Source organism: Alnus glutinosa, chromosome 8, assembly GCF_958979055.1.
Source record: "Alnus glutinosa chromosome 8, dhAlnGlut1.1, whole genome shotgun sequence".
NCBI lineage: Eukaryota > Viridiplantae > Streptophyta > Magnoliopsida > Fagales > Betulaceae > Alnus > Alnus glutinosa.
In genome coordinates, this window is record NC_084893.1 from 12,149,287 (window position 1) to 12,160,879 (window position 11,593).

An 11,593-nucleotide genomic window follows, 5' to 3' on the forward strand; every position below is an offset into this window, starting at 1 on the left:
ACCAGAAAGGGGTTGATTCTTGTTTCCAAAGAATAGGAGGACGTGAGACAGGATATATACCCGAGCTCACTGAGAAGTGATTGCAACCATTGAACCTCAGCTGCTGCATTGGCTAATGATTTATATTCAGCCTATGTACTGCTTCGAGCAACAATTTGTTGCTTGCGTGAACTCCATGAAATATGGTTTTCGCCAAGAAAGATGCAATACGCACTCGTGGAGTGAAGATCATCTTAAGCACCTGCCTAGTCGGAATCTGAATAGGCAACAATATGGATGAATTTTTGGATGGTAAAAGACCAAGAGAGATCGTATTCTTCAAGTAACGAAGGATCCGTTTGACAGCTTACCAGTGAGGCAGTAGTGGTTTGTGCATAAACTGACAGACCTTGTGGACAGAGAAGGCGGTGTCAGGACGAGTAATTAATGGATAAATACTGCAAGCCATTTGTTAGATTTTTAGTGTTGAAAAATTAGATGTCAAAGCTTAGTTGGTTGTAAGTTTTAACCTAGTGGTTAAGTGGTTGAAGAAGTTTATCCAATAGATGATGATGGACTTAAATTCAAGTGGGCTAAATCCAACTCAAATCGGAAGACCTATAAGATGTGGTTAAGCCTAATCAATCAAGAAATAGAAGACCTATATAATGTGGTTAAGTCTAATCAATCAAAGGAATAAATAAATTGAAATTTCATCAAGTGTAGTTAAAATCGGATTTGTCAATTCCAAATTGAGCACGTCTCAATGTTTTAACTATAACTTTAGGCTCAAGTATCAGATTAAGGTGAAATGAGGGGAATTTAACTGAAAAGGAAACAAATCTCTCCAAAATAGGCTTTCCCTAGTTCGGACATTTACTATGCGAAAATCACCTTGCACTAGAAGACCAAAAATCTAGGCAAATTTTGCTAAAATTCTATTTCAACTAGAACAAGGTTTTCTTCAAAAGTCTATTTAAAGGGACGTCCAGGCACAAATTTACTAACGATTCTACTCTAGAATTCAGTGTGCTAGAAGAGGGTTCTAGACCTGGAGTATTCAGAAAGACAATAAAAGTGGTAATGAGAAAGTAGATAGAGATTAGGGCATGAGAGCGTACCTTGCTGGTCTCCTACTGACCTTTTATACACGAAATACCATTTATGGTGTGTGCCTTCATTAGGTAATTTGTCATTAATGATGCCGTCGATTAAAAAGTTGCCTTTCTATAATTTCCGTTATATGATGCTTTCCATATATAGTCATTATGAACATGTGCTCCAAGTAAGTTGTGTTTTTGGCTTTGGGCAAGGCTTTGAGCTGGGCCTCCATTTGAGTTTCTCAATTATAGCAACCTCTGATAAGTGCTGAATGTTATACATTCAAGCTCCTTAATTCACATATATTAATCTCTTAGCTTTTTGTTATATTTCGGTGTTTTGTGTTGTTTTTGTATTTTCTTGCATTTTACAGGTTTTGGAAGAAAAACACTCAAAATCCATCAAATTCCAAACTTAGAACAAAGTCTGGAAGAATATTGAAGTTGCAACTCATTTTTGGAAAGATCCGATTGCTGTAAAATATTGAAGTTGACAAACTCATTCTTGGAAAGCTTCGAATCCAATTCAATTTTGGATTTGTTTGCTGTAGAAAAGAGAAGTTGGCAAAATTTGTTATGTTTTGAAAGATTCCGGAATGAGCACGTATCTCTATTTTAACTATAACTTTCTGCTCAAATATCAGATTGTGGTGAAATTAGCAGCGTTGGACAGCTAATACAAAATGCAACAAATATGTCTGAATTAGGTTTTTCCTAATTCGGACGTTTACTATGCCAAAATTGCCCCACAATATAGAACCAAAAATTTGGACAAATTTAGAATCCTTTTCATTCTTGGATTGGGTTTTCAGTCTTCTACTTGGACTAGGAGACTGACTTCCGAATTTTTTTCTAAGATTTATAGGACTTCTAGGGGTCTCCTACTCCCTATAAATAGGCCTCTAAACATTAAAGAAAAAACACACAAGCTTAGGGAGAGGAATCAGAAGCTAGATCAAGAAGGGTTTTAGTTTTTCTTTCTTCCTTTAATTATTTTCTGTATTTATGTACTTTTTGTCTGAATTACTTGTCGTGAATTACTCTTGTTAGGGCTCAATTGAAGCCCTAATCATGTTTCTTTAAGGTTTTGATTTGCTTTGCTACAATTATTTGTGATTCCTAATTGATTATTTCCGGTTTTCTTAAATTCTTCGCATATTTATGCTTGATCATCATAAGCATGTGGTATGGATTTGTTATTTATGTTAATTCTTCGCACGTTTTTGATTGGCTGCATTCTGTTGACAAAATCACTATCATGTAATATTGCTATTTCCATAGGGATGCCGTATATTCCAGAATCTTCAAAGAATTTAGAGTTTATTTCTCTAAGATGGAAAGAGCCTTATTATGACAAATTCCAGTGTCACAAGCTGCAAGAAGGCTATTTCAGTGTTCAAGGAAGATTCTGTGCAAATTCCAACTCAAAAAAGTTGGATCCTTTGTTTCCGTCCGGACGACGTGGCAATACCATCCGGACGCCTGTCAAAGTTCAACAAGAATTAGGTTTTCCTTTGCAGACACATATATGGGAAGACAGCTGCATCTGTCCGGACGACAAGGCTACACCATCCGAACGCTATCCTTGATAAGGAAAAAAGTGGAGAAGAATTGCAACCGTTGGACGTCAGGGCAACACTGTCCAGATGTGGTCCTTATTATGGTATTTCTGTGCAGCAGAAGTGCAACCATCGTGACTCTAGGGCAACACCGTCCGGACGCGGGCCTAATATGGTATTGCGTGAAGCGCGTTATGAAAAGCCGATCGCATAGTTATCCATCCGGACGGCCTCAACTTACGCCTGGACGCCGCCTAGAGAAATCGAATCAGTGTTGATTTAGGTCTTCTATAGCATATAAATAGAGGTCTCTAGGCATGTAATAATCATGAATTCAGTGTTAAATTCTTCTGTACTTAGAAAAGATTTTTAGATAGACATTGTGAAGATCTGCTAACTCTTTATGGGTTGGTGTTGTGCTGTTGCTGTGCTCATGATTGAAGCCTTAAGGTAAAGGAATCCATAGGAGACCCCTTCAAGTAGGAGACTTGGTTGGGAGGTGTTCATGTTTGGTTACGTGTTAGAGTGCTAGATACGATCGCTGCATCAGGTATGTCAGTGTTACTATCTACGTACTAGCTTTGTCTTCTGACAGTGGATTTCCTGGGTTTGGCTGCCCTGAAGTGGTTTTTTTCTTAATTGAGTTTTCACTTCATTAACAAAATAATTGTGATCTTTAAATTCTGCATTTATGTTATTTTGTTACACGTTGTACACACACAGAGTTAAATTAGAAGTCATTTATTTTTAATTGGTATTAGAGCTTGGTACACTCTTTGTAGATTAAATTCTTGAGGGTGTGATCCATATTTTTGACTTCTTTTATCATGAATCCTTCTATGTTATCTGAAGAGAATTCTGATAATGAGCTCATTGAGAATTTTCTTAAATTGAGTAAAATTTCTAAAAATTCCAATAAAGAGCTTAAAAAGGTTAAGCAAGAAAAAAAAGTCTTTAATCATTAAATTGTCTGAATCACATGCTTTGATTGACTCTATGAAATATGAGAATACCACGCTATTTGACACTATTGATATACTTGAGAATAAATTAAAAGAATTTGAAGATCTCTTAAAAAAATTCTCTAGTGATAACTTAAAGAGCATGCTTTGTATTCATTCAGATATTTTTAACAAGCTTGACTTAATTGTTAATGATTTGAGTGCTTCTACTTCCCATGCTTTTGATTTTAAATTAGATTATATTATTATTAAGCCTGTGATAGTAAATGCTGTTTGTTTGGATAATTCTAAAAATTCTTGCTTAAATAATTGTGTGAAGCCTAAATCCAAAGATACAGGTACACAAGCTCATGGTACGTTTGTCCCTACGTGTCATAATTGTGGGAAGATTGGTCACATTAAACCAAATTGTTTTCTATCAAAAACCTACAGATCTTGGATTAAGCAGGATGCTCCAAGGAAAAGTAAAGTTGAAAAATCTTCCTCATCCAAATATGTCCCTCCACGTAGGAGACATATAAAAGGTGAGGACAGTGTTATTTGTAAGAATGCTAACCTAAAATTTGTAGAGACTGTCAAGAAGCATTCAAACAAAAGAAGCCTGCCTACCTGTCATCCGACCCAAATGTCCATAGCTCCAGGCTCAAAAGTTGATGGTTCAAAGGGAGCTGTCAACAAGAGCTACATCAGGCACTCTACCTCCGACGACACATCAGGATCCACGGCTTTCAGCAGAAGTTTGTTCTTGCCAATCAAAGTAGCAAACCAAAGAAAAATAAATCAAGGCGCTACAAGAGAAAGCCGCAAAAGCCCAATAGCAACCATGGCTATGAGGGGTTGCTAAGCCTGGTGCAAGGTATGCTAACGAGAATGGCCAACATGAACAAGACCCGCAAACCACCTCCATGAGTCAAGCAAGTATGGGTCAAGAATTATGAGACCATTCACCCCTTGAGGGGGAGTGGACTCACCCAGTAAAGGTGAAGTCTTACCATGCCTAGAATTTTGGTTCTTAAATCCTAGTGCATGTTAGGTATCTTTGCATTGCAATGTTTATCATGTCACATCTTATCATGTTAGAGGAACCATTTATTTTATCCCCCATATTTTCTCTTGTTGTCCTGAGAAAGTTCTGTAGGTACTATTTGAGGATGACAGAAAAAACCACATCAGGCTGCTATTTTTCTGTCTTGGTAAATTCTGAACCTTTTGTGTGAACTGGTTTTATCACACATGCTAAGAGGTGTTAAAAAAAAAATTATTGGGGGAGAAGATGCATAATTTTTTTTTTTTTTTTTTGATAGCTTTTCAGATATTGCATGTGTTTTTGCCTGATATCTCAATTCATTATGCATTGATTAAATATGCTTATATATGATTGAGAGTTTTTGCCTAATATCTCCTAAGTTTACCTATTGCATCTTAATGATAGATAATTGTTTTTCTCATGTGATGAAAAATTGTGCATTATCCAAAGCTCCCCTAAGGTACATTTTTTTTCTCTCTGACTTTTAGCTTCTGGAAATTCTGATAAGGGAGAGATTTTGTTTTTTACTAAGATGGTTAAATTGACCAACTAGCTAGTTGAACCTAGAACCTATAAATTATGGCATTCTTTCTAGATTATAGCACCAAGTGATAAAAAGTATTTAAATTTCAATTATCTGGATAATTAAAAAGATACACTGCTTATTTTGTGATATAAATATGTTCTTAAACTTGTCCCTAAAGAAACAGTTAATGAACAAATCATTGCGGAAATAGATGGTTACTAAAGGATTAAGTAAAAGAAAAGCGTTGCAGCTTAGGGGGAGTGTATCAAATGAAGTTGGCTAGGCCCTAGTAAAATAAGGTTTGACTTTTGACTAATCCAACATTGAATTTCTCTCTTGTTTAGAAAATTCAATTGCTTTAAATCATATCAATGAACATCATACCTTATTGAGAAAGCTTTCACACACACACGCATTGCATGAGTTGAATAATCTATTTAAAATTTCTATCTGCAGGGAAATTTGTGCTTATTGAATTCTTAAATCTCAATTATATCTTTCCATATTTTTTATTTGCTATTTGACTGTCTTATCAGTTATTTATACATGCGTGTTCTGAAGCTAACTTTAGGGAAAACTATTATTTCTAAAAAATTAAATGGACTTCTAATTTTAACAAGTGTATGTGAACAGTGTGCAACGAAATATTAAATGCAGAAATTAAAGGAGACAAATATTTTGTTCACGAAGTGGAAACTCAATTAAGAGAAAAACCACTCCGGGTTGCCAAACCCAGGATATCAACTATTCAGAAGATAAGACTAGATACAAAGTAGTAACACTCACATACCCCTGATGCAGTGGTCATACCTTGCTCTCTAACGTGTAACCTGATGAGTGTCCAATATTGCATATGTGAACCCCTTAATTTGCATTTACTAAACCTTTAATTTTATTATTTTCTAATGTTTTTTGTTAGTTTTGGTATTTTAGTATTTTGCAGGTCATTGAGAGAAAACAATAGCTTTATTGTGAAAGAAAGCACACTTTGAGAAGACCTAGATGATGTGGTTATGTTCAATCAAATCAAGGAGAGGACTAAATCGAAATTTCTCTAATTGGAGTCAAAATTTGATTAGAATTCAAATTCTGCACATGTCATAGTATTTTGACCATAACTTTCAGCTCAAATATCCGATTGAAGTAAATCAAGCGGCGTTGGAAAGCTAGATCAATTTTCTACAAATCCTTGTGAAATAGGATTTTCTTAATTCGGAATTTTGCTATCTAAAAATTGCTCTGCAATAAAAGACCGCAAATCTGGACGGATTTGGAGTCCTTTTCCTTCTTGGATTGTGTTTTGAGTTTCCTACTCAAACTAGGAGACTAACCTCCGATTTTACTAGAAATTCTAGGGCTTCTATGATTTGTTTTCTCCCTATAAATAGACCTCTAAGCTTCAAGAAAAAGTGTGTGTGAGGCTAGAGCAAAATTTTGGTGTCTTCTTGCAACAATTTTTCTTGTAAGTTCTTTTAATTTTTAATGTTTTCAATTCAAGTTAGCATGTTACTTTTAGCCATGAGAGGCTAAATTCTCAACTAAGGTTGAGGATGAAGCCTCACTTATGATTAGCAACAATATTCTCATGTGATGTAATATTTTCCAATTTTAATGAGTTTGATTTTCAATTGTTTTACTTTAATTCAATTTTGTGGAATGATTCTTGGATATCTTTTGTGATTCAAGGATACATTTGATGATTTAGGATAGTTCCATAGAATTGATTGTGCTTGGTTTTCTTTGTTTAAAAAAATTGGATATCCCTTGTTATTTATTCTACGGATACAATTGATGTTTTGATTTAAATTGGATATCTTGCTGTGATTTACGGATACACTTGATGATTTAATTTAAATTGGATTTCTTTTGTGATTTGGGTAAAGAATAGATACATGGGATGTTTTTGATTAATTATTTGAAGCAAAAGTAAAACATACTTAAGATTTTATTGTGAGAACCTTGGAAAATATTATTGCTCATGAGAATATGTTACTATGAGTTTGTGAGTGCGGATTCCGATACCTTAGTGCCTTTTTTTTATTTGATTACATTCACTCTAGTTAATTTTGTTTATGCTTTTGATTTTTATTCACAAAAACAATCTCTTAATTTTTGGAACTAGGTTAGGATTAAATTAATTTGGATTTAAATTTTGTTTGCAAAAACGCAATTCCCTATGGGATCGACCTCGCACTTACAATCCATTAACTACAAACGATTCGTGCACTTGCGAGTAATTAAAATTTTCACATCAAGTTTTTGGCGCCGTTGCCGGGGAATTGTTTGATTTTTTGAAAACTGTTTATTTCTAAATTGATTTTATCTTTCTACTAGTTATAATTAGGATCTTTTTTATTTGCAATTTGTTTTTGTTATTCCTGTTTTTAAGTTTTTAATTTTGTTTTATTCCTTGTGCTAATCAAAAAAAAAAAAAAATAGAATTTTTTGTTTTTGGCCTATTTTGCAGCTTCCGCTCAACTTTCTGCTGTAGCACTATTCGGATACGCCTCTACTCATAGGCTTCATCAATAAGTTCAGTAGCTGCGGAATTTTGCCAAATTTATTTTTGGTCAATTTTGTGAGTTTTAGTTTTAGTTTATTTTTGGTCAACTTATAAGTTTTTGTTTTTAATTTTTGGTGTGTTAGTTTCTGCTTCTGTGTTAATTTTCATTAGTTATTTTTATTTATTTTATCTTGTAATAATTTCTTTTTTTTTAAAAAAAATAAAATAAAATAAAATAAAATTTGTTAGTGTGGGCTTACGGCACTATCCAAGTGTCTAGGCAAGTTCTGGCTAGGAAAGTCTTGGGATTTAAAAGTGTCCGTGTGACCCCCCTCACTTTCCTGGGAACAACCCTGGGTCCTTGGAGAATTCTTTTTCCCCTACTCACATTTTTCTTTACTAGTTAAATTTTAGTTTATTTTAGTTTTTGCATTTTGTTTATGCTTGGGCGACGATCTTTAAATCTGGAACTTACCAGTTTTGATCCTGAGATCGAAAGAACAGCTCGAGAGAATCTAAGCTTGCTAAAAAATTCAGAGTCTGAGTCGGAAAAGTCTGTTGAGATGGGAGAACCGCTTAGGAATGGGGATCCACCCAGAACCCTCAGAGAATTATTTGCACCCATCACTACCGACACTCCATCCTGCATAGTGTTGCCTGCTACTAATGCTACTCATTTTGATTTGAAGCCGAGTGTAATTCAAATCCTTCCTACTTTCCATGGTTTAGAGAATGAAGATCCTTACGCTCATGTAAAGGAATTTTTGAAGAGGTGCAACACTTTCAAATTTCAAAATTTTTCAAATGAGTCGGTGCGTCTAAGGCTATTTCCTTTTTCCCTAAGCGGTAGGGCGAAAGCATGGTTACATTCCAACATGCCTGGATCCATCACCTCCTGGGAAATTTTACTGACCAAGTTCTACAACAAATTCTTCCCAATCTCGAGGATTAATGAATTTCGTCGAGAAATCAGCAGTTTCAGTCAAGAGGAGGACGAGAAATTCTGTGACAGCTGGGAGAGATTTAAAGAGCTAACTATAAAGTGTCTGCCCCATGGTTTTGAGACTTGGAGGCTCATTCAATTTTTCTACTATGGGTTAACTCAATCGGAGCGTTACATGATTGAGTCCATGAATGGTGGCGGGTTCTTGAATCTTACAGGAGAAGAAGCCTACAAGACTCTAGATGAACTGTCCGATAATTCACAACGGTGGGATTTTTCAAGTCGTCGAGGTAAATGTTCCACTACCACCAAGAAGGAAGGACTCTATGGGGTGAAGGACAATGAAGATATCAAGGGGCAACTCAAGGATATCATGCGTACGATTGAAGCCATTGCTCTGAACAAGCCAGTGATTGCAGCAAACACTTATCAAGCTGACGTATGTTCTTTATGTGCTAGCCCGATGCACTTTACTCAGAACTGCCCATCTCTGTCGACAGGTGCAGAATATCCACCAGAGCAGGTCAATGCCTTCGATGATTACAGGAAACCAACAAGTGGACGTTTTCCTGAGACTTACAACCCAGGGTGGCTCAACCATCCCAATTTCTCTTGGAAGCAAAATCAAGGAAGAACCTCGAATCAAGCTCATGCTCAACATTCTTCTGGATTCCCTCCACAGGCTCAGAATCAGTTCCAGTCAACCACTCAAGTGCCGCAGCCTCAACCAGCACCACAGTCATCATTGGAAGAAACACTCCAAGCATTCATTCAGACAAGCAACCAAAATATACAAGAGCTTCAGAAGGTCACCATGAACAACAGTCAGACTATACAAGAGCTTAAAAACGAGGTCATGTCTTCAAATCAAGCTATTGCCAAGATAGAAGGGCAAATTGGCCAACTAGCCAATCAAATGGGGGAAAGAGAAATAGGGAAATTCCCAAGTCAACTAGTGCCTAACCCAAAAGGGCAATTTGTTATTGGGAGTACATCCGGTCCTTCTCATGGGCAAGAGCATGTGCAAGCCATCACAACTTTGAGGTCAAGAAGGCGAGTGGATAATCAAGTGGCCATGCCGGAAGAAGTCACTGAGGCGACAAAAGAGGAGGAAAGCCAGGACAAGCTTGATAGAGATCTTGGACTAGACACTATCTTTCCAATTGCTAAGGAGATTCCCCAGAAGTTTGTTCCCAAAGCTCCGTTTCCAGAAAGACTGGCGACTCCCAAGAAAGGTTCAAAGTTTGATGACATTTTGGAAGTATTTAAACACGTGCAGATCAACATTCCTTTCCTCGATGCCATTCAGCAAGTGCCTTCGTATGCTAAATTTCTGAAGGATTTGGTAACCATTAAGAGAAGGACAAATGTTCCCAAGAAAGCCTTCCTAACTGAGCAGGTCAGTTCTATTCTTCAGTGTAAGATCCATGTCAAGTACAAAGACCCTGGATGTCCTACAATTGCATGCATGATAGGTGATAGCAAAGTTGAAAGAGCTCTGTTAGATTTGGGGGCTAGTGTGAATCTCTTTCCATATTCAGTTTATGTCCAATTGGGATTGGGTGAGCTAAAACCCACTTCAGTGACACTTCAGCTAGCCGACAGATTTGTGAAAGTTCCAAGGGGAATCATTGAAGATGTTCTGATCAAAGTTGATAAGTTCTACTACCCTGTGGACTTCATCGTTTTAGACACAGAACCGGTCATGAATGTGAAGATTCAGATTCCAGTAATACTAGGGCGTCCCTTTATAGCTACGGCTAATGCCCTAATCAATTGTAGGATTGGAGTCATGAAGTTATCTTTCGGGAACATGACAGTGGAGCTAAATATTTTTGATATCATTAGGCAACCATTTGACTATGAAGGGGTCAGAAGTGCATGCGCAATAGAAGAGATAGTGGAAGAGACTGTCAACGAGCCAATTGTTGAAGACCAGTTGGGAACGTGCCTTACTACATTTGGAGGCGACATGGACCTGGAAACATTACTTGAGCAAGCTGACACCTTGTTGGACTCAACACCTGAGACAGAAACTGACATCGGGGAAACCACTGAGACATCATCCCCTAATCCATCTCCATCAGCAATTGAGCCTGCCAAGCGGGACCTAAAGCCTCTGCCTGACACTCTGAAGTACAAATATCTTGACCGGTTTGAATCTCTACCGGTGATCGTAGCCGCTGACCTAAATGAGACTTAAGAACAGAAATTGCTAGATGTGTTGAAAGAACATAAAGAAGCTATCGGTTGGTCGATTGGAGACATAAAAGGAATCAGCCCTGCAGTGGTGATGCACAAGATTCACCTGGAAGAAAATGTTAAATCTTCTCGTGAGCCACAGAGACGGTTGAATCCAGCCATGCAAGAGGTAGTTCGAGCTGAGGTGATCAAACTTTTGGATGCAGGAATCATATACCCGATATCTGACAGCAAATGGGTGAGTCCAATTCATGTGGTGCCCAAGAAGGCTGGAATTACAGTAATCAAGAACAAGGAGAATGAGTTGGTCCCAACTCGTGTTCAGTGGGGATGGCGGGTGTGCATTGACTACAGGAAGCTGAATTCTGCCACAAGGAAAGACCACTTTCCTTTGCCTTTCATAGATCAGATGGTGGAGAGACTAGCTGGTCATGCTTATTACTGTTTCCTTGATGGCTACTCTGGCTACAATCAAGTTCCGGTGGACCCAGAAGAACAAGAGAAGACCACTTTTACTTGTCCTTTCGGTACATTTGCCTATCGCCGTATGCCTTTTGGTTTGTGCAATGCACCTGCTACTTTTCAGCGGTGTATGATCAGTATTTTCTCAGATATGGTTGAACGTCACCTTGAGGTATTTATGGATGACTTCTCTGTTTTTGGATCTTCATTTGAGGAGTGCCTACACCATCTTACCTTGGTGTTGGTACGATGTAAGGAGAAGAACTTGGTTTTAAATTGGGAAAAATGCCACTTCATGGTAAAACAGGGGATTGTTTTGGGGCATGTTGT

General features: G+C 37.2%; 1 protein-coding gene across 1 annotated transcript; it reads left to right on the plus strand.

Moving 5' to 3' along the window:
* The first annotated feature begins 8,096 nt into the window (after positions 1-8,096).
* On the plus strand, positions 8,097-10,802 carry LOC133876130 (uncharacterized). Its single transcript, XM_062314417.1, has one exon. It carries the CDS (start codon positions 8,097-8,099, stop codon positions 10,800-10,802), a length of 2,706 nt encoding a protein of 901 aa, XP_062170401.1.
* The last annotated feature ends 791 nt before the right edge of the window (positions 10,803-11,593 follow it).

Coding starts and splice junctions, on each gene's coding strand:
- LOC133876130 (XM_062314417.1), top strand. CDS start 8,097: ATGCTTGGGCGACGATCTTTAAATCTGGAACTTACCAGTTTTGATCCT.